General features: G+C 43.4%; 1 protein-coding gene across 1 annotated transcript; it reads left to right on the top strand.

Annotated features, from left to right (window-relative positions):
* The first annotated feature begins 694 nt into the window (after nucleotides 1-694).
* On the top strand, nucleotides 695-23,153 carry LOC114783501 (potassium voltage-gated channel subfamily D member 3-like). The gene is made up of 6 exons (XM_028968963.1): nucleotides 695-864; nucleotides 11,956-12,057; nucleotides 15,915-15,947; nucleotides 16,123-16,215; nucleotides 18,215-18,444; nucleotides 19,674-23,153. Exons 1-6 carry the CDS (start codon nucleotides 706-708, stop codon nucleotides 19,846-19,848), a joined length of 792 nt encoding a protein of 263 aa, XP_028824796.1. The 5' UTR covers nucleotides 695-705; the 3' UTR covers nucleotides 19,849-23,153.
* Nucleotides 23,154-24,303: the final 1,150 nt, after the last annotated feature.

Consider the following 24,303-nt stretch of genomic DNA (forward strand, 5'->3'; position numbering starts at 1 on the left):
CTCTCCCCTACCAGCGTAGTTTAATTTCTCACCGTCTCTCGGGTGACATGGCTCTGTGAAGGCCCTGTCTGCCTCAGAGAACAAATTGCGGGCGATTACTTTCGGAACGAAACTTCGGTTACCCGCCACGTCTGTCTCTCCCAGGGACTTTTAACTTTCTTTATTCTCCCCTAGTCTCAGGGCTGAGACCATGTGGCCTCCACACAGGCTGGGAGCGTCTAATATGCAGGTCTAATAGTGTTGTCCTTCTCTGAAGTGCCAGTATGATTGCATTGTGTCCTCCAAATATTCCAGTTTGCGCCACACTAAATTACTTTTTTTTTTCTGTGTTTGTTTTTTGGCCAAATCAATCGTCCTCTGGCTTATGGTCAGGTGGTCCTTGCTTCTCAGCAGCTGAATGTTAATATAGTCTTCGCTGCGTCTGGGTTATTTTGAACGGTTCTTTGAACATTAGGGTCTGACTGCTGTGAAACCGTATATGCAGAAGTGTCCCCCTGGTACCTGTGGCTTGTTCCCCACTGATGAGTCGACTGTAATTTATGACCATCTGCCCTTTAACTCATGCGCTCTCATTAATCTCTGTAGCCTAGATTGCTGTGCAGTTAACGATCAGTAACTGTCTTCTTGTACAGCCATTTACTAGCAAACAATTAAACTGCCGGCACTGTTGTCTCGGACTTCTTCTTCCCCAACAGCTATGGAGACATGGTTCCCAAGACGATTGCTGGAAAGATCTTTGGCTCCATCTGCTCTCTGAGTGGAGTGCTGGTGATTGCGCTGCCGGTCCCCGTCATCGTCTCCAACTTCAGCCGCATCTACCACCAAAACCAAAGAGCAGACAAGCGCCGTGCACAAAAGGTCCAGGTGAGCTCCACCTTCTGCACTTGGTTCGAATCCCAATGCGCCAAGGTGCCACCAAGGGTGATGGGTTAAAGCAGAGGACACATTTTGTTGTGTGCACCATGTGCTGTTCTGTAGTGTATCGCAATGACTTCACCTTCACTACATTCATTAAAATTGTTGCCATTCCAAAAAAAATACGATTTTTGTTATACAGTGTGGATTGTAATTAGCTTCTTGTTAATTTTTATGTTTTAATATGAACATATTTTCCAATTCTGTCCCGGTTGAACTGATCTTTTTCAGAATTTCTGCAGGGCCTACTAGTTTGCTAGTTAGAGATATTAGAAAGATCTGTTAATGTCTTGGAAGTTACCAGATTAACGAATCCGTTTGAACAGCACTTATCGTTTTCCACTTACTGCATTTAGTAATGTGATTTGGGTTTTAGATTTGATTAGAAAAGTTCCCCAGCTCTTGAAGACAGCCTTGAATTGCAATGAATCCCTGGTTTTTAATCCACCTATGCAGTTCAATTCAATTAGGGTTTATTGATAGGCTGTGCTTTATCTTCCAGTCCGGTTCTTCAGATCCAGTCCTGCGGGGCCATGGATCTGCATAGTTTAGTGAACACTCTCGCCCTTGGAGCTCATGATCTAATAATCCAAACAGAAAAATGATCTGCACACTAGCTCAAAGTTTCCAAATCAGATTTGTTATTCAGTGCGCTGAAAGTTAATTTATTGGTTTCAATCCCAAAGGATCTTCTTCAGGGTAGTTAACAAAGGCCTTTATAAATTTGCCAAATGTGTCCGTGTAATTTGGACATATATCTACATGCATGTTATGGCTTTATGGGAAGATTTTTATCTTGCATCAAAGAGATATGCATTCATTTAATAGAACTCATTTAAAAGATGAATGATTTACAATCATAAATCTTAATATTAATGAAGGGGTGGGGCCTTCCGATACTGGATAATGGAACAATAATGGCAGAGAGTTTAATGCCATGAATAGCAAAGAAGATGAAGTGTTGAAGTAAAAGCAAACAGGGCCATACGACATGGTTAGCAACTTGACCTCACACCTCTGAGGTTTGTAAGTTTCCTGCCATTCAAACTACATACACAGAGGCTGGATTGGCAGCCCTGGTTTCCCTGTGTGTGTGTGTGTGTGTGTGTGTGTGTGTGTGTGTGTGTGTGTGCCCGGCACTGATTAACCATAAACATTCACGCAGCATCTAACATCTGTGTCTCATTATGGCATTGTGTTCGAGGAGGACAATGATTCAGTTTTAAAAGCTCTTCAGATTCTATAATGGCTTCCGCTGCAGCAATGAAAGTATAGAAGCAATCTTCTGACTAACCACTTCTGTGGAACCTTTCTTCCTGTGTATGTTTAAGCATCCTTTGTTATAATAGTGCATAGCTGAAGGAAGAAATATTACTTTGGGGATTGACTAGTGGTTTTGAGACTCATGTCCCACCTACTTTTTTTTTTTGCATACACACACACACGCATACTCGTAGTTACACTCCATCTTGTGTTATTGCTTAATTAACTTTCATTTAATAGCCTGTAAAATCACCATGGGCCCTGTACTGGCCCCTCTAAGGCCAACCAGCCTCAGAGACAAATGACAAGTCAATTTTACTGTAGATTAGTTTGATGATGAGAGCTATTTAATGCTGGCTTCATCACGCCTATAGGGACTGGATGGGTCTCTGTGTCTCAGAAAGAGCAGAAATGCTTTAGGAGGCTTCTCTAGGGTGGTTGAGATAATATGCCAGGGCCGGCAATGCTGATTTTCCATCCGGCCCAGCTTGGCTCTTACTGATTTGCTAATTACACAACCTACCATGAAGTAAGCCATTGGTTAATTAGTAGCGATGGGAGGAGGTTAAAATATTGCTGCAAATTGGATTTCCAAGACCTTGATTACATATCCTGTATTTTTATAGTAACAAATATTTTTGTAGCAATTTTTTTGTTCAGCTTTTTGTCCAACTTTATATTGCACAGCTCATTATGTGCTGCATACGTGTCTTGCATTCACATTTATTGTTTGTATTCCTCGTTTTGTGCGTGTGTGTGTGTGTGTTTGTGTGCCTGTGTGCAGCCCCCAGGGTCGTTTGCTGGACTCGTTTATGTAAATGAGTTTGGGATTTTCAAAGAGAATGCACAACAGAGCCACTGTTCCCAACTGCCAAATGGAGCAGTTGTATCTAGCATGCATAAACACCATGATAATGGCTGACGGACTGCAATCAAACAAGTTGCACCATTGAGTGGTCAGGTGTTTTATTTTAGTCCTTGACACTACACACACACACACACACACACACACACACACGCACACACTCACACACATATATATATATATATAGTGACAAGCACTAAAATAAAGCATGCATGCATATATATATATATATATATATATATATATATAGAGAGAGAGAGAGAGAGAGAGAGAGAGAGAGAGAGAGAGAGAGAGAGATGTATATATTATAACATTATGTTCACATTCCAGTGGCCCATGATTTACTCATTGCAAGTTCTCCAATGTGAAAAAAACTGTTTGCGTTGCAAATTGTTTTGGGCTAAGGGCCCCTGGCCAGCGGCCCCGCTGGTCCGGTCCGTAATCCGTCCCTGCTCACACAAAACAGGATGATAAATATAAGGAGATGTTTTGTGGTCCTGGTAGTAGCTCTGTTAAGTAACTGTAAATCTGAAAGTGAATTCGTTGACTTGTTCAGGATTAGGAGATACTCTCCTTTAGTGTTAGTTGAGGCTGATTCTTAAATGAGGCAGGTATCCGTGGCTGAAAACTCCTCCTGATTATACAAAGGCCACTTGGGCCGTAGGCAGCTATTCCATCAAAGTGGGACTCCGCTTTAAAAACACTGAGACGCTCTGGCCTGCAGTTCTAGTTACCCCAGCGGACACCGGCTCTGTAATTTAGCTTCCACTTGGAAAATGCCAGAGGTCGCAGTGAGCAGAAAGGAAAGCTGTGATTATCGGCAGGGGGACCAAGCTGAGATAGAGAGGGAGAGAGACTGAGAAGGATGTGGGGTTTGTTCTCCCCAGCATTGCATCATTTCCATAAACAACACCCAGAGATTACGCCCCAGAAAAATACCCTGGGGGCAAATTTGATTCGACAGCTTTCGACGTGGTTGTGTGTCTGAACTCCTGTGGAGTTTGTTGTGCTCGTTCGTCCTGTTTTCAGGACGACCTTGTCCAGTCGCATCTGTGCAGAGCTTCACTAAAGCGGCCAGCTCAAAATGAGTACGACGTAAGCAATGCTCACATCTGTCCAGAAAACTTCAAAATATGTATATAGCAGATTCATTTCTACACAGTATGTCCAGGTCCCACATGTCCAGGTAAACGTTATGTGGAACATGGAGCCTGTCCCAGCCTATCCCAGCCATTGTCAGCAATAAGTAAGAGGTGGAATTATCACCGGTTCTGTCACTTGCTTTTTGAGGGTAATCGTCAGATTTGGGTAGAAACAAGTTACATTTACTTGAGTAGCTTTTTGAAAAAATATTACTTCTAAGAGTAGGTTTATAACGCAATACTTTTTACTTGAGTACATTTGAGAATAAGAAACTGTACTTTTACTTCGCTACATTTGGCAACACTCGACTTGTTACTTTATTAAACTATTTATATGCTTTATTTTTGCCAGACAGGCCCGCCAGTAGATCTAATTCCTTTCAATAACCACATGACATCGTTTCACCAATCAGGTGTAGCGATGCAGTCACATGACCACAAACAAGCTGGGGTGGGCAGAGTGGCTCTAACAGTGTTTCCAGACATATGATAATTATCGCATTTGTACCATCATTTTACCCTCTCTATGATGTACAATCAATAATTCCAAATTTCCCATTATGTCTGATCATTTTATACCCATAGTGTATGATCGTGTATGCCCATAATGTATGATCAAGTTATTTAATTAGCACAACAGGGTACAGATCTCTATTTTCATCTGGCTGTGCAGACATCCTTGGCTTGTTTATGCGCAGTCATCTCACATGCCTTTACATGGAAAACAATGATGAGTGGTTTAAGTGAGGATTTACATGGCAGAGTTGCATTTACGGAAGTACGCATACGTGACTGACATTTAACAGAAATGAATGGGAGAAAAGCCCACACATTTTTATTAACTGGCTGTTTTCTCCCATGAATTTCTGTAAAATCGAACATTTTCTGTCAGAATGGAAGTTGCGTGTGTACCATAATTTTTCTCAAAATATGGTAATTTTAAGATGCTGGTATGATACTTTTTTTTTGGTGTGTTTGTAAACATTTTGTTAAACGGTGCCGTGATCTAAGTAGAGCACTATACAGATTTAGTCTAGTAATTACTACAAATCGTAGTTTAATACTAACTTGCTTTTTTATCATGTGAATCAGCAAACACATCTGTCAGGGTCTGACTCCGTTGGTGGTAGTACTCCGGTTTCACAAGTTTTTCTATTGTCAGTGTTGTGCTCCTGATTATTTTCATCAGTGAAGTGTTAGAAATGTATGGCCTTTGTGTCGGCCCGAGTCAGGTCATGGAGTGTACTTGTTATATACTGGTTTGTGATTGTGTTAAGGGTTTTAACCCACCCCACCATTTTTGTTATAGTCGTGCAAATGTGTCCATTCTTCCACCACGTTCCCGTGACAATGTCCCTTCTACTTTTTTGGTCAAAAAACGATGCTTCATGAACTGTTATCATCCCTTTGAAACAAAGACATATGACAATATGGCAACCGCAATTGTTCAAGAAAAAGTTCCAGATATTTTCTTTTTTTTTTTCCAACAAGCTATGAAAAGCTTTGTATTGTTTTTTGGGGGAAGGTGAGAGCACTTTTGGCCTGTTCGCGACACGGCCACCCCAGTCCGCAGCCAGCAGGAAATGTGTCTGAAATCGCAGCGTGAACCCTGTTCCCGCTCCGCCGTGCCAGTGAACAGCGCCCGACCTGCAGTGCTAATCCATCTCTCCTCGTGTCACTTTGATGCCGGAATCGCCTTAATGAAACTCTGATCAAAGAGGGGGAGGCAGGACCCTCCCTTTGTGACCGGCACCAGCAGCAACACGCCCCCACCGCGGCTCATTCCACGCTTCCTGTTAATGACTCGCGCGTTCAGAGTGGCGCCGGACGCTCGCTGCCGGCTCGCTGGGGGCGCTTTGATGCCTTCGCTCGCCGTGGCTCCGGAGTCAGGTAGTTTTGATGTAGTCATTACCGCCATTTTTCACCCACCGACATCCACCCATTCATCCGCCCACATGCCGCCGATCCCCCGCCGAGGCGCGCTAACCCCACCAAGGCCGTCCGCACGGGTCACTACTCGCTGTTTAAGCGGCAGGAGGCGAGGAACAGAAGTTATCAAAATGCTGTACACACACACACACACACACACACACACCTTGTCCATATGCGAACGGCGAGGACAGACAGCAGTGTGCTGTCCTCTCCCCTCCCGTCATCTGTCTTCATCAGCCACTAATTGTGAGCAGCTCACGGCCCCATTACGATTAAGCCTCCATCTGGGGCAGCGAGGTGCTCGCTAACCTTCCTTCTCCTTGCGCAGCAAACAAACGCATTTTCACGCCATCAAACCGCGTTGCGAACCTTCCCGCACGTAGAGCGAGGACAGGCTGCTGAGGACTGCCGCCATTTCCCCCCCTGCCTCGCCGTCAATGTTCGCGGAGCTGTTTGGAGGGGCCTACAAGCAGCTAATTAGGCATGGATTAGCTGCGAGGAAATTATGGCGTATGATCGAAATGGCGAATTTTGAAACATTAGGCCGAGGGGGATCTGTTATTCTCTCGCAAATTGATCATGAACCTTTTCAATTATCTAAGTGTTTATTTAAAGCCGCCTGAAGCATGATGAGTGGGTGATGGGGCTTCCTGGTGGTCCCTTTGGAATGAAGGGACACTGGAGATCAGGGTTTTCTAACTTTTTTAAACCTTTTTTAAAGGGACTGTTTCTTCTCCACATACACAGCACTGAGGTTCAGTTTACAAATCATGAACTACATCTACTTTTACACTAGGAGTGCTTTTGAATGGAGAACTTATCTTTCATTGTAGGATTATGTTTTATCCATGAATGGGAAACTGACCCTATATGATATCATTATTTGTAAGAATTATGTAATCTCTCCAGGACAGCCACTAAGAACTCCTGATTTGTGTGTGTTTTTCTCATATATAACATTGTTATAACATTGTTATCTGTTTCCGTGTGGGCTATTAATTATTTGTAAATGTTAATGAATACATAGGTGACTGAGGAAGGGTTTCCTAGATGAGAGTAACTTCACCCACAGGACACGGAATCGCTTATGAGCATAAAATAAATCACATTATGTGATATGACCTGTATCTCACCTCCACACGTGGTCTGCAGCACAAGCATCAAAACACACATAACTTTCAGAGGATTGGTGTTCACCCCTAATGGAGAATCTGAAACCAGGACCATTCAAGATGTTCTGACCGCTCTTGGGGCACTTTAAAGCTTTCCTTGAATTTCTCCCTTGTTTTGTTGATGAGATTGACAGTTGTTCAGTGAGTCTACCCAATTCCCATAAGTGTAGAATTTCATTCTTTCTGAGAATCCATTTCTGGCGGTCGCACCTGAGCAGCTCCTTTTATGTTGAATGCGCAACCTTCCCTGCCGGTGTACATCTTCAGAATCTGCTTTCCGGGCCTCCCGAGTGCCTGCGAGGTAAAGCTGCGGACCTCAGAGAAGCAATTGACACCTTTTCCCCTCTTGCGGGAGCGTTTTCTCTCCGAGACGGAGGGGGAAGTCTCACACTTCAACCCCCGAGTCGGATTGATTCAGTCTCAAAGTGACACGACCGTACCCTCCCGCTCGCGGCTCGGCAGAATGGAGTTTTTTTTTTTCCTCTCCCTGCCGAGCGGAGCGTTGAGGCGTCGCGAGAAACACTGATAAGTGGTGAGAAAAACGATAAAATAGAAGAGTGATGCGACACTGCCAATTTCTCTTCTCGTGATTTTATATAATTACTAGTCTGATTATATTTCGCCACATGAACTGACACATTTGAGCTCATTACTGCTATTAGAATGGTTTTGTAATTAGATTTTAGAAAACGTAATCGAGGGTCTTTACGTGTCCGCTTTGTCCGGTTGCGGACTTTGCTATCCATGCAGAAAGCTGCATCGTTGACCTTAATGTTACAGGGGTGTCAGTTTGATTAAGGGGTCCGGTTTATTCTGGCTCTTCTCCATTTATTGAAGAGGAAAGGCTGAACATCCAGAATTATGTTTTTACCGTTTTTTTTCCCCTCCCTCGGTGACCGAAAATTATTGCAGTATTTGTTGGAAACGGTCTCTGTAGTAACAAATTGATTCCATTATGTGATGGCAATCTGCTGTGAAAAGAGCAGTGTTTGCACTTTACTTTCCTCCTAGGGGATTGCCGTGTGTGTGTGTGTGTGTGTGTGTGTGTGTGTGTGTGCGCGCACACACGTGCATTCAATGACAGCTGCGTTTTGGCAGTGTCTGTCTGATCGGTTGTATTGCAAATATTTGTCCCAGGTTTTCTGTGTGTTTTAGTATCTGTGTGTGTGTGTGTGTGCGCGTGAGTGTGTGTGCGGATGTCTTTAAACGTGCTAACAGTATCCTAATAAATGTGCATCCGCCTCATTTTCTCCGAATGAAGACACGCCACGATAACATCGTTGTTCGACCGCAGTGTTTTTTTTCCCTAAGTGTACAATCCCAGTAGTCCGAAAATCTATTTAATAATCTAATCTTGGTGGACGTGTTGCTACAGACCCTCCATTACCAACCGGCTGCTCAGCGGCACTGGGGGATTTGGTTTTTCTCTGAAGGACAGAAGCAGGGCAGAGGGACACAGGGACCGAGTGATAGGATAGAAAAACAGACAGAAGAGAGCGATCATTTCCATATACATACGCTACATACTGATCAAATGAACATTTGTTGATATATTCATATTGTAATGTTTGCATATTTCTAATTACTCTAAACCTTTTTTTGGTGTATTTTTTATAGCTGTCATGCCCACCCTCAAGTCCTGTGGCAAAAGCATGTGAGAATATAGTAAATAAAAATGGCGCTGTGTTAATGGCATGTTAAGTTGTGGTATTCACATTTTTTTGCACAGCAGAATAAATTGATACTGTTCATAAATGTGTACAGTACGCTCACACGATGCGTCACATCAACGCTTGAGGATGAGCGTGTCTGCTTTGCAGGGTGCACACGAGTGGCAACCACTCGATCGTTTCTCGATCGCAGCAATGTAATCGCTTAACCCGCTGAACATATTCACGTTCACGGCACCCTGGAGGCAGTAGGTACTATAGGGGTGCAGTTTAATGAGCTTTTAAAGAACTGTGGTGTTTTTACTGTAGGTATCATTCTGCAAAAAATCTGGAGGGTGCTACAGATGTGGATGCTACATAACATTGTGGATGGTCAAGCTAATCAGGGGCTATGGGAGAAATGTGGATGAATTTCATTGCAATTTCTTGATGAACAATGCAATGTTTTGTCTTTTCCGAGCTTCTGTATCCCAGTCGTATAACAGCCCTACTTGTTGGCGTGCTATTTCTTTAACATTTCACCACACACTTCACAAGACAAGGGGTGTGAAACGGGTCACATTCTGCCACACACTGCCGGTCCCAAACCAACAGCCTGAAAAAGTACACACATCTCTAAGCAGTGGCAGTGCCAATAGCACCCATGAATATAAAAAGCGATAGTTATTAGAACATCTTGGCAAAGCAGTGTATTGTGGGTATGTGTGTGTATACACCTGCTAGAACACATAATGTGAAAATGCTACTAAATGTGCCATTTTCAGTGTTGAGCGTGTGCAGTTCCAGCTCTTATGAAAGCTGTCAGAGCTGCTAGCAACAGCTGGTTGAAATGTGTATTTATCTATTTATTTATTCATTTCATACTCGGTACTGTTTCACACTTCCCTCGGCACCCCTCTACCGGGCCGCCGCTCTCGTCGTCTGCAGCAGCCCGAGTGGCGCGGAAGGCTTTTCTCCTCGTTAGCTCGGCGCAGCCTGATGTGATGAAAACTTCGCTTCCCGCCCGGTACGGGCTCGTGCGGGCGCCCCGTAAATATGCCAGGCTACTCCACACGGTGCTAACTTTCATTAAGGGCCGCAGCGCAGGAGGCGAGCGGCACTTTAAACAGCCCGGAGGCCTGCCAGCGCACAAAGAGCTTGTTCTGCACCAGAAGTGTGTGTGTGTGTGTGTGTGTGTGTGTGTGTGTGTTTTTGGTTGGTCTGTGTGTGTGAGTGTGTTGCAAATGCAGTGCTCATTCCCTCGGGGTAAGTGTTCACCGGGGGCCAAATATCTTTATTCCCAGACTTCTGGGGTTTTTTTTCTTCTGTTTACGTGTGTGTCTGGTGGGATTTTATTTTGTGTGTGTGTGTGTGTGTGTGTGTGGGACCGAAATGCCTCACCACTTATCTTGCAGTGTGCTGCTGTGGGTTGTTCTCTTGCAGTAAGTTCTTTATGTGGAGAGGCCTGCAGGTGCAGATCTTCAGGTGCTGCAGTAGACTGAAGCGCACTCCCTACATTTACATGACATTAGACCTAGAAGAAAACAGGCTTTTAAAATGCATATTAGTATGACTGAAATTGTACTACCCCGGGCTTTACGCGCCTAACTAATGCACAAAGCTCCTCACTTCCCTCTCCGGGCTTTAACCTGGAGTGAATGCAGAAGCCATGTCATCTGGCTTTTGGGGAAAAACATAACCACTTGGGGAAATGTGCGTGTCATTTGCAAAAGGCCTAAAACATACATCTTGCACAAAATGAGTTGTAAAGCTGTCCAATCCAGTACTTGACACGGTATTAGTAGCTTAAAGATTTCTCTATTGTTTGGCTCTGTGACAGTAGGACAACCAATTACAATAATATGCTGAAATGGAGCATATCACCAAATATCATACCGTAGATTAATCAAATAAATTGATTCCCGTGCTGTGCTTGTATACCGTAGCATGATAAGTAGCATAATTACCATATCTTGACAGTTAACACTACAATTAATGCAAATTCAGCAAGCCACATGATTTCTGTGAGACCTTGCTGTTTTCTGGGATGACTACATTTTGTGGGACCACCACAACCTTCCCGTAAACTTGACCAACTTGTTTTTAGAAAAAGTTTGAACCTCTGACTCTGTAGGTCATGTGGTTGAAATGGCCAGTTTGTTACCCAGGAGTCTTCCACTAGAGTGGTAGTAGCCTAGTGGGTAACACACTCGCATATGAATCAGAAGACCCAGGTTCAAATCCCACTTTACTACCATTGTGGGATTGTAAGTCCCTCTGGATAAGGGCGTCTGATAAATGCTGTAAATGTAAATGTCCTTGCCAATGACTTCCAATGACTGAACATTATCTACATGTGGAGGGGGGTTGGATGGATGCATGGATGGTGTTAGAGAAAGGAGTGATGGGTAGAAGGAGGTGGAGGGGTTTAATTGTGTTTACTTTGACATGGAAATGACAGGGAATTTGCACAATGACAGTCAGTTTATAGTCCCGAAGACAAACACGCAGCCATCCTTCGCTGGAGGAGGGAGTGTCAGCATGACGGTCCCTTTCAACAGCGAGAACAATGCAGTGCACAACACACACCGCAACACTCATTCCTACCAGTCATTTCCTGTCCCCTTTTGTTGCCGCCTGTCGTGTGCTGATTTGGCTGCTCACCAGAGCTTCCTGTATTCCTGCTCTGCTGCAGATTACATGATGGGCTGGCTTTGGTCGGGAGTTCTTGTGTCATTTGATTCTGGTCCTGCTCCTACAGATCGACACAATAGGGATGTTATTATCACAGATGACCAGTTTTCAATGAAGCTATTACCTTCCTCTCATTTGCAAAGCTCTGAAATGCAGGACATCTGGATCGTGGCAACAAGTCTGTTCTGTTGCACTTGAATAAGAAAAGGCAATATTAAATTTTTTTTTTAACATTCCATACCTATGGTGAGGCTTTTTTCCATCAGATTCAGCTCTGTTTTCCTAAAGTGGCGATCTGACCCGATGCTCGCATCTCTCTACAGAAAGCACGCCTGGCACGGATGAGGATATCGAAGACTGGCAGCTCAAGCGCGTTCCTTCACAGCAAGCGCAATGGCCTCCTGAACGAGTCGCTGGAGCTCACGGTAAGAACTGGGCTCAACCTGTGACACTGTCAGCAGGGCGCTGTGAACCAATAGGTTCTCATGCTGCACCATAGAAAACAACAAAATACATTCCCAAAATTATATAAGCTGTGATACAACAATACACCTATAAAATCTGATCTGTGTTTGAAGCCAGATCTCTTGCTTGTACTGTTCTGCATTCTCCAGCATTGCCCTGGTGGCCTGTCCAGTGGCTGGAAATATCTAGAACAGCCCCTCGGGCTGAATATGTGTGCCTGAATTTTGCAGGTAGGCTGGTGATGTCAGGGCTTTCACCTTCGCTGTAAATGCTGGGAAAAAAAAAAAAGATTCACGATCGTATAGGGGACGAGATGCCTGGATCCTGCAGAGGTCTTATTTAGTTCCTGGAAATGATTGTTCAGCACCACTCTTTATTAAGAGATTCTGCCATTTGCCCTTGGGCAAGGGTAGGTAGGAAGGATACTGCTTTCCTCAGGCCACCTCTTTGACTGAAGAGCAGTTATGTAAAATCGTTTTTTTTTTTTTACATGGCAGGTGAACCCCCACCCGAACACTCAGAAGAACCCCTGACTCTAATTACCCCCAATTCAGTCCCCATTATATCCTACAGAGGTGGCACTCAAAGAAGGGTCACAATTTTTTCACCACCCCATTAGCTATGATAGCGTATGGTTCTCAGGCCTGTTCCAGGTGGACCGCACCCTTCGCCACAGTGTTTTCATTCAAATCCCACCTTCATCAGGCCCTGATGTTAATGAACAGGTTAATAAAGAATGTGGGCTGTTGAAAGCAGTGTACTGGAAGGAAACCGTGATGGTGGAAAGCCGGGATCCAACATAGGACAGAACCCTCACATCCTTCCAATTATTTTATCTATGTTCATTAACAATGTGTAAAATTTTACAAACAAGTTACTTCCTCAGTATTTTTTCAAAAATGTCAAAATTGCAAAATAGTTAATACATTGTCTTTTGGTTAAACCGTTTATTTAAACACCTTCGGATTTAAATTATAATCATTTTGCACCATTGAAATGGATGACTGAAATGGCTCCCGCAGACCTAAACACCACTACAAGGGTTACAATGTAGGACACTTTAGGATCTGAGAGTACTTCCATGTCATTGGCATTACTGGCGATTCATAGGACAAGGACAGAAGCCACTAGAAACTTTTCCAAACCTTCTTGCGCCGTATTTACATTTACATGTTACGGGGACAGTCCCCCTGGAGACACTTTCAATCTGTGACTTTGAGGTGTTCTGTTCCATAAGCACTACTAGTTTTCTCAATATTCAATCTATATGCCTTGCAAATGAATACATAGTTCCTGTGTCCCTCCTTGCATATCTTTTTTGTGACAGAACATTGCTTTGCAATATATATGTGAACTATGCAGTGTTCAAATTACTTTGAACATAGCACACATGATCTTACTCACGTGACAACTAATTTACATTATCCATCCTGGTGGTAAATGGCCAGTCTTAACAGTGAACCCTGGATTGGAAATATAAACAGTGTTCTGGCCCGTTTTCCCAACAACCCACTTCTCCATTTCACAGACGGACGCAGCGCTCTCCAGCTTTCTGTTCGCTGTGATCCTAAACCCCGAGTTGACAAAGAGACTGAACAAAGATGCGGCATAAAAAAAGTGCATAAACGCAGCGGATCATCATCTCTCATGTGTTCATGTGTTCTCATCTCAACAAAAACCAGATGAAAGTCCAGTGATCAGCCTTCTGTTAACACCCTCTTTATCATCTCCACCCCAACAGTGGCCGTAAGAAAGCTCAGCATTATTTAATGTATTCACATTTTTTTTTGTCTTGAATCTGTAATGATTGAAATGCCTTCTTCTGCACTCCTGCCTCTCTGTTATGCTTTAATCCAAAGATAATGAATTCAGACAAGAGCCTCTTTCCACCTTGATTTGAATTACAAAAAAACTTTATTCAAAACAAAAGGCAGTATCCAAAAGGAAGTATCCAAAATAGAGATCTTTTTCTTCCAGGTTTTGAATAAAAGGCAGAAACTGCAGAGTGAATTATTCCCTTTTATCTAACAGGTCTTTGTAGCCCTTTCTCAGACTTTCATTTTACTGTAAAAAAAAAAAAGCCATCGCTGAGAAACGTGGCAGACGAAAAACAATGCATGCAATTAGAGGGCCTTTTCATCACTCTAGCAGCCAGCAATTCACGCCAAGGACGCTGGATGCTGAGACATCAGTCACCGAGGCACTATAATTAATTAATTAATAATACATTCCAGCTCCTCTGTGTATTCGTATATGCTTTTCTGCCTGGAACGTGAGGCAGGGACGGGAGGACGCAAATGTGCAACTCACTGACGCAGGGATTTCAAAAATGAGAAAGGGGACACTAGACAGTAACCACTTGGTAAAAGACGAGGACAGGACACGGTTATTAAGCCTTTATACTAATAAGAACAGATAAACACGATCAAGAATTCAGGAACCCAAGGCAAACACAAAAACCAGGCCCAGAGTACCAGGAACTTTCGGACACGTGACACTTTTGTCTTGTGAAATTTAAGGTATGGAATGGTGACATATTGACATGATATTGACAGGGTGGTAGTAGCCTAGTGGGTAACACACTCGCCTGTGAATCAGAAGACCCAGGTTCAAATCCCACTTACTACCATTGTGTCCCTGAGCAAGACACTTAACCCTGAGTGTCTCCAGGGGGGGACTGTCCCTGTAACTACTGATTGTAAGTCGCTCTGGATAAGGGCGTCTGATAAATGCTGTAAATGAAATGTAAATAATTAGAAAGAAGACTAACAAATTTCTTAACCAAACTGGATTAGAAAACTTTATTTTAATAAAACTGCCACAGTATTAGCCCCCAGCCTTTATGATTTCTCATTAGTTTCCACTGTGTTTATTCATTTGTTTTTGCCTCACCTTCATATGCCTGTTGCACAAAGACTCTTATATGGCTCATTATATTATAGTATATTAATATTATATTATATTAAATTTATAGACATAACTTTAGACTTACTTTAAGGTGGTGTGACAAGCATACAGCACACAAATAACACCACATACTATAGAATACTAAAATATGGTGTATAATAAGCACCACTGAAAATGATCAATTATTTTAGGAACTCGTTATATAACGCTGGGCTTTACGCTGTAAGCAGTGAGAACTTTTTTCAGAATTGAAGCCTTGAGGCCATTTGAGCAAATCATGAGGCTCCAGCCACTGCAAGGTGAACAGATGCTCTAGTAGCACATTTCCTGTAACAGCTGCCACACTTCCTGTATGGATTTCCCAAGCAGTTGCCCTGTGGGTAGCGAAAAGTCTTCAAAGAAAACCATGTGTTGGTGGCTACAAAAAAAAAAAACGGACTTCTCTCCTTTTTTCCCGCACAACGTGTTGGACTTGGTTTTGCGCGCCTCCTGTCTCGGTCAATTTTGCGCTCACCCACGAGCAGGCAGCGAGGTGGAGGCAAGCGAGGCAAGGCCCACTCCACGCACTGACTCACACAGGCTATTTTTGAGCGCGAGTCGTGATGAGGCACCGTGGAATCCGGCTCCAAGCCTGGAAACCGGCTCCGGTGCGTGAAGCCCTTCTGTGTACTGATCTAAGAGCGTCAGCTCAATAGCGAAACTGGTCTCAGATCAGTGCAAGAGGGTGAAACGTGTGGGATGCGCAGACAGGCGGAGCATGTAGTCCCAACGCAAGCGGTCCGTGCCTTCAGCAGTAGTGTGCAGTGTGTGTGTGTGTGTGTGTGTGTGTGTGTGTGTGTTTGGGACCCAGCAGAACACTAGTAAACCGCTTTCTGTTTGTGTTTTTTTTTTTTTTTGTCTCCATGTGAAGCAACTCCCTTACAAGATGAACATTTCCCATCAGGTAATGAGCAAGCAACACGCACAAACACACAAACACTGTTTGCTGCCGGATGGTGCGAGCCTGTGTCAGGACACTGTGTGTTTGCGGATTTGGATGGGCGCACAGTGTGCTGTGGGGATGGCGTAATGTAGAGCCGTGTGTGTGTTATTGTGTGTGGTGTTTTTTCCCCCCGCAGAGCTGTTCAGAAGACGGGCAGAAGCTCAGCAAGACCATGTCCCTTTTGGAGAGTCAACACCACCACCTACTGCACTGTCTGGAAAAAACTACGGTGAGGGTGTGGTTTTTTTTTCATAATAATACCATATGATCATTGAGAGGCAACAGTACCATTGTGACTAAATGACCTTTTTACCATTTCTGTACAGTTTTTTTTACGATTATTTGAAGTCATCCTAAGTAAAATCACAAGAAATGTAGATTTTCTTTCCAAACCTGAAACGTAATAATCATTCTCCTTATGATGCCATTCAAGATAACATAATGTAACATAATCCAAAATGGATTGCAATGTTTTGAGATGTGAATGTACATCTCCATCTTTTTTATTGTGGTTATTATAGTGGTTATTTATCATTTTAAGTTATGTGTTGAAAAATGTTCATAATGCCTCAACTGCTAATCATCAATAGAGTTGATCATTTCACGCATATGCATGTGATGCTGGAGAAGTCATCAAAAACAGGGTTGTTCTAGAACTACTCTTTTTTGGGGGTTCTTTATATTCCAAAATTTGTACGACTTCCCGATGTGAATCTGCCATGAGCTACATCTCATGAGGGGAAATAAACACTCTTGTATGTTTGCATCCATTATTTAATCCATTACTGAGCGCTGAATGAGTTCCCGGATCCATTTCGTCGTGCCCTTATGCTGAGATTGGTTATTGTTTCGGTTCGAATTCCCTGCGGCTGTTGGGAAACAGGCTGCACATGCGAATGGTCATTATCTAACAAAAATGGGGTTTAAAAAGTCATTACCTCTTTTCTTTCTTTTTTTTTTTTTTTTTTGTTCCTTCATCCGATTTCACTACCTGTGCTCTAACGGGCAGAGCTATCAATTAAAAGGGCCCACAGTCGGTGTGGGAACAGGGATAATTAAAGTGTCAGCGTGGAATCGGAGCTGTAGCTTTAAGGCTTTAAGGTCACCTCAGTGCCAATGATTGGTTATATAAGTGGAGTAAGTGTGTGTGTGTGTGTGTGGGTGGGGTTGTGTGTTCTGGTGGTATACATCTTTCCGACAAGGTGCGAAGGGGTTCACGCAGTGATTAATGTTCATTGCGACAAACAAAATCTCCGCTGCCCACACTCCGCATGTGTGTGTGTGTGTGTGTGTGTACGCGTAATGGAGAAATTAGCCGGGTTTTGGTGTCCTGGACTGAACCGCTGCCAGTTATCTTCTTTGCCGCGCTACTTGACTGATCGGGTCATTAGTGACAGGCGAGGTTTTTCATCATGACTTCACAATTTCACAGTTTAAAAAATTGATTGAAAAAGTAACCTTTAAGTCCGTCCAGAGAGAACTATAAGGCCAGAAGTGTTTCAGTGTTCCGAGCACGGAACATCCAGAATACTTGAACTTTTTTCCCCCTGTGGAGATTTGGCCATTTGTTTCTGCCTTTGCTTTGGCTTTGTTTCTCTTCTTTTACATGGCTTCTCGTCTTGTTTTCACTCCATTTCAGCTCTACAGTCTAGCAGAATAAATGTGAATTGAAATATAAATGTTTTTTTATACAACACCACCCCCCCAGTATCAAAATGTATTGGTGCTTTAAAAAAATTTTTTTTAATTATCTTGATTCATTCCTGACACTTGTTAGCTGTAGGCAGCACACCTCTTCAGGAGGAAATACTCTACCAAGGACAAGTAGTGGACGAAAAAAATGATCAGTTATAATTATTGTGAGATTTTTGAGCATCCACTGCTGTTAATGAGCACCATGGTTTGGAGGAAAAAGCTGTTGCTATGACCTGTTCTGCAGACCTTGATGGTCCTGAGTCTTCTAACACATGGAAGTGATGGACAGAGGTGGTGTAGAGGATGTCCAGGAAGGAATGGCTTTAAATATGTACAGACTATTGTGATATTAATAGGCATTAGCTTGAAGTCCGCCGGAAGCTGGAGAGATGCAGCAATCTCACAGTCTAATGTTGGTACTTAGAGTGGCCACTCCGAGGTTGGGACTGGTCACATGAATACATGAGCTTGCTTTTTGCTTTTCCTCTTGTCTGTGTCTCCCTGCTTAATTCGCTTCTCTCTGCCTGGGGCAGAACCACGAGTTTATGGACGAGCAGCTCTATGAGCAGAGCTACCTGGAGACAGCGCTTCAGAGCTACCCCTCCCGTAGCCCCTCCCTCTCCAGCCAGGGCCTGACGGGCACCTGCTGCTCCCGCCGCGCGAAGAAGAGCAGCCAGCTACCCAACGCCAGCGCCGCCACTTCTGGCCTGCAGGAGCTGAGCGCCATCAACATCCAGTGTGGGGACCCACCCCTCAGCACAAGGTGCACTGAACACACCCTTAGGAATGCTCACATGCACACAAAAAAACATAATTAGCATGCCAAACAAGACTAGACTGCCTGGCTCATTTAGTGCACACAAGGGGTGAAAAACTAGAAAGATTACACCCCACGCGCCAAAAAAAAAAACCCTCAAAAACAGAAATGATAAATGCAACCGTTTCTGGACGACCACCTGCCGAAAGGTTTTCAGCCAAGCCTACACTGCTTACAGCCAACTGCCTTCATTAAGGGCAATTAATTATGGCTAATTAATTCATTCAGGCTGTAGTGAAAAGGAGTATATTGAGGCACAGCCAATAAAAGAATTTACCCGCAATTCTTAAATGTACCACCAGGTGGCACTGCAAGATCACTGTTTAATCTTCTGTCTTAAGTTGTCCAAACTTTGTCATGTGGAAAGGCTATGGCTTTATACAGTACAATACACTATCTGAAAAAAATATGAATGAGTGTATATAAATATATGTATATAGATCTCTATATATAAAAATATATATGTACACATAGAACATATGTATGTATATATACAAGGTGGATATATGCACATATTGCACAATACAAATTGGTGTATTGGATGAAAGTGAAAGTGAACTGATTGTCACACGTGATGCACAGCACACAGTGCACACAGTGAAATTTGTCCTCTGTATTTAACCCATCACCCTGAGTGAGCAGTGGGCAGTGGGATGTATGTTAGTCTATGTATGTGTGGTCAGCTACACACCCACATTGTGGATGCAGGTGCCTGCAACTGAAAGCGAAAGTGATACACACAACAAAAGCCATGACAGGCGCCCGGGGAGCAGTGTGTGCTCAGTGGCACCTTGGCGGATCGGGATTCGAACCGGCAACCTTCTGATTACGGGGCCGCTTCCTTAAGCGCTAGGCCACCACTGCCCCACTGCCACATATTGTGCACGTTATATGGGATATTTGGTCTGGTTAGAGACTTCAGTGTACTTTGGCTTGACTCCAAAGACTTCAGCAGAGTTTTATTTTTCCTCAATGGTGTTAGTTGCAAAGTTGCAGGTTTAAACCCCAACTACTACCATTGTGTCCCTGAGCAAGACACTTAACCCTAAAATGGGTTTGGACTGTCCATGTAAATACTGATTGTAAGTCGCTCTGAACAAGGGTGTCTGATAAACTCTGTAAATGCAAATACTTTTGACATTTTCCTGATTTCTTTTCCTCTCTCTTTCCTCCAGCCGCTCCAGTTTGAACATGCGGCCTGATGACCCCCCACGCCTCAACTGCCAGAGTGGGCAGATCACCACGGCGATCATCAGTATCCCCACACCCCCAGCGACCACGCCCGATGGTGACGGACACACCCTCCCCAACCCCTCTGTTCAGAACATTGTGAAGGTGTCTGCGCTGTGAAGGGTCCCACAGAGACCTGATGGGACTGTAGCAGCAGCCTGGAACAGTGGTAGAGCAGGAGAGCACAGTTACAAGCAGAGGGTGGTGTGCTCCCTCAGTATGCCGCCCCCTAGTGGGAGAGGATCCGTACTGACAGAGATTCCCTGAGCAGAGCGTCGTTTTTTGGATTCAGTGGTGATGTTTCTTTGTGCAGAGAGCAAATGATGTGACCTGGACATGACCAAATCAGTCTTGGGTCAAACCTGGATATCATGTCATATATTTTATTTTGGCCTTTTTTTTTAAGAAAGGACATGAACAGAAATAGTTGGAATGAAATATATATATATAAAAATATAAATATCTATATAAAATGTTTTCATGTTTTCTTTAATTTGGTGAAGATACCAAATCAGCCTTGTTGGGCAAAAAAAAAATGTTTTTTTTATTTTTATTTATTACATTTTTTTGGTGACAGTTAAATACATAAAATGTATTGTAGGTGTGTGTGTGTGTGTGTGTGTCAGAGATCCTAACAGGCATTTGACTCTGTGAGTGAATGCACAGCTCTGTGTGACTGTGATCGTGGGCATGCGTCCAGACCCCCAGAGCATCACACGAATCCTTCCGGAACGTTCCATGGGTGTATACGTCCAACTAGCTGCCACTTGTGGTGGGTTTCCAAACACATATCTGTCCCAAAATTCTCAGCGGGAAGCCTGTCACACATTATGTGCCTATTTTTAGGGAAAAAAATATAAATAAAAGGGATTTTTATTTTTTGGATAAGGTCCCCTTTCCCAGGCTATTTTTGGGCCAGCGTGATTTTCCAGAGTGCCCTTGTCATCCTGTTGGATTATCATACAAAGCAACACAACACACATGTTGACAACGTGAGAGTACAAAGCACAAGGCATTTGCTGAGAATTTGTGACACGGATATGTCCCGAGCCTTGGTCACTTGTGTATAATGTTAATAGGATATTTTGTAATATTTTAGCCATCGGTTGGCGAAAAAAAAAAAAAAAGAGTGCAGCTCTTCTCCATCTCTCTCTGTCATGATTGTTCTGTTGTCGACCCTTCCTCCTGTGTGAAGGACATGGCGCTTTTGATATCTGTTTTAGTCTTTAGCGTTGCTCTCCCTTCCTCACTCATTTGGGCATTCTCTGTATTATTTTTCTTTTTTTAACTTTTTCCTAAGCTTACTAGGTGTCTGTACTGTGTGGGTAGGACTGTACTGTGTTTCGTGCTTTTATGTCACCTACAGTGTTTTAAATCCATCTTCTCCAAATTTCTGTACATCTTTCTGTCGTCTGAGGATGATGCCAGTTGCCAGGGAAACAGACGTGGAAGTAACTGCTGTGATTTTTATTTGTTACATTTTATTTGTTAAATTTGTGGTTTAAAGTGGGGGGGAAATACAGGCCTGAACGAATTCACAAAATTTCCCATGGACAGCCACCAACTTCCCATGCTGAGGGACTTTCTGAGAAGGACAGGACAAAGCTCCTCCCTCATCCAGGACCCAGATGATTCCAAACCCCTTTCACAATCATTCCCACCTCCTGCAGGGGAGACACCAGCAAGAGACCTGAGGTTTTCAGGGATTGTGCAGTAGTGTGACTGTGATCTCCAGACTCGCTGCTCTGAATGTTGTTGGTTGTTTAAAATTGAAGATTGCTAGACCTTGTCCACATTTGTTTGCCGTCGCTGTGTGTGTGTGTGTGTGTGTGTGTGTGTGTGTGTGTGTGTGTGTGTGTGTGTGTGTGTGTGTGTGTGTGTGTATAAATATCATGAGCCAAAAGTGTTTGGAGTCCAAGAGGTGTGTTTCGGACAGAGTTTTTTTTTTTCCTGACACTTTCTTTGAAATAATTTTTTTTCTATGAAAATTATATTAATTGCCACAGACATTCACAGGGAACAGTAAGCCAAGCATTTACCCTTTTTAGTTTTTCCCGCTTTCAAACAAAATTTCTATTATTAAAATGCTCATAGAGGCCATGTGGATCAAAGTATTAATAATGATGTTTCACTCATGTTCCGGTAATACATGTATAGAAACTGTATAGAGGCAGAAGTATACAAATAACACTAGATTAAAAGAAAAGAGATCATAGCAGACTCCCCACTTTTTATGAAGATCAGCTGATTTAACAAGAATCAAGTCCACTGCATCAGTCATTCAGGACACCGTCAGGTTTGACAGATCAGTAGTAGCCCCGGCGCAACAGAACTATGTGATCAGATGGAATAATGGCTACCTGCCCCCAAGAGCCATCAGATAACCACATAGCTGTATTGAGGTTATTACAGGCTAATAAACATTTCAAGTTGCCACCTATGTCCTGAAAATATAAGAATTCAGCACAGTACATTTCACTTTATTATTATGACAAAGCTCATTCAGTTTAAGATTAAGTAGCCCAGGGCATGCTTGCCATATTTGCAATATTATATTTTTTAGATGTTAGTACTAAAGTGACCCACAACTGAGATCTCCAGCTTTGTCAAGCCGCATAAAACCACTGGCTTTTCTGGCAAGCCGTGTCACTGTGATTTAGAATGTATGAATAGTAACGATAATAATAATAGGATATTTTAGGGTGTGATTCTACCCAATAAAATCCACATAAATTGTTAAGTCCAAACATCCTGCACCCAAGAACTGAACATGTTTTAATCATGGATGGGCGGCCAGTGTAGAGAGAATGGAGACCGACCTTCCATTGACCTTGGTAATGGTGTACTGTGACCAATCACTTGAAATTGCTGTTCAGTTGCTACCTGTGATTAGCAAAAAGGGCCTGTGTTTGTTGTAATAGCCAATCAAATCTCATCAGATGTTTTTTGGAGGGAAAATATATATATTTTAACCCATTTGGCAAATCCTTCAATGCCTGGACTCAGAATCATGTCTGTATTTGATGTAATCTCTGGACCTGATGTGGCTGCACCAACAGGTTCTGTGGGCATGATCGGTTTAGATGTGGGTTTAAAAAAAAAGAAATGTGAAAAATGAAGATGTGTATCTTTGTTCCAGAGTAGGATAAATCAAGGTGAAGAGTCTTCGGCGTTGTGTAGTCCCTGTGTCCGATTTTAATTCTAGAGATTTGTACCATATTGTCCAACCTTCTCCTCCCCCACCCACTTCCTACCTGTCTGCGCTTAATCTTCTGTTTTCTGTGCTTCATATTTGGAACTTCTGTCCTTTCTGTTGAAACGACCGCTGTGCATATTCTGTCAGATGTTGGAATTAATTTATGACCTTGTCTTGTGTCACAAATGTGAAACGCCTGATAAAAAAAAAGATCTGTATCTGCCACTAACATGCCACTGTGGGTTTTATTCATTAAGCATTATTATACAGAACCTGTTGTTCTTACACATCTGCTTACAGAATACCACGATTAAATCATGAACAACGAGGTAAACTAAGAAACGAACAACAACACACTTAGAAATGCCATGACAAACCCCTATTGGACCCAGCTGGGGCAGTGGTGGCCTAGCGGTTTGGGAAGCGGCCCCGTATTCAGAAGGTTGCCAGTTCGAATCCCGACCCGCCAAGGTGCCACTGAGGTGCCACTGAGCAAAGCACCATCCCCACACACTGCTCCCCGGGCGCCTTTCACTGTGTGCACCGTGTGCTGTGCTGCTGTGTATCACATGTGACAATCACTTCACTTAACTTAAGTCCATTATGGCAGCACACGCCTGTCCCTTTACACAACAACTGGCAGAGTACAACAAAGCACTCTATAAAGATGTGAGGTGACAAACTAAAGCCATGACTGCTGTTGTACTGGTTTAAGCTAAGTCCCCTTGTCACATTTTGCTCCGTTCGGCTTCTCGCCACAGTGGACCAAACGCCCTGCTCGTCGCACCAAGACTTGTCCTTTTATCCAGGCTTGTGACAGGGACTATCCTTGAAATCTGATCGGCCACCGTGCCTGGCCACCGGTTTGGTCATTAAAAACATCAAGCTTCTTGGACTAACATTTTTTAATCATAGAGATGAAAAAAGTAAACAGTTGTTTGCAATATGTAGTTTTTACTCATATGTTTACTTTTAAGTTGATAAGTTGTGTAGCATTAGCGTTAGCATAGCTTCGCCAAGCATGTTAGTTGCGTGACAGGGAAAAAAAATCGCTTGTAGCCCAAGCCACTGTAAGAAACGTTAAAGTTGAATAAATAACATTGTTTTAGAGTGCCAAGCGTCTACAGTCTGTGCCCCTGCCTGGCCCACCCATGAAAAAAAACTGTAGACACGTCCCTGTTGGGAGTCGAGCACCAAGAACCGCGCGTCCACGTAGGTCCCCAGTGGCCGGGTTGCCCGTAAAAACCAGCAAAATACAGCAGAGCGGAATTTATAGGGCAATGGCGCGCTCAGAGAAACAGCTTCGGAAATGGTAGGCCTCCTGGAAAAGAATGGCCACGGCGGTGTCGTAAGCGAGACGAAGTAAACAGCGAAGACGT

The sequence above is a fragment of the Denticeps clupeoides genome, unplaced genomic scaffold (genome assembly GCF_900700375.1).
Source record: "Denticeps clupeoides unplaced genomic scaffold, fDenClu1.1, whole genome shotgun sequence".
NCBI classification, from domain to species: Eukaryota; Metazoa; Chordata; class Actinopteri; order Clupeiformes; family Denticipitidae; genus Denticeps; species Denticeps clupeoides.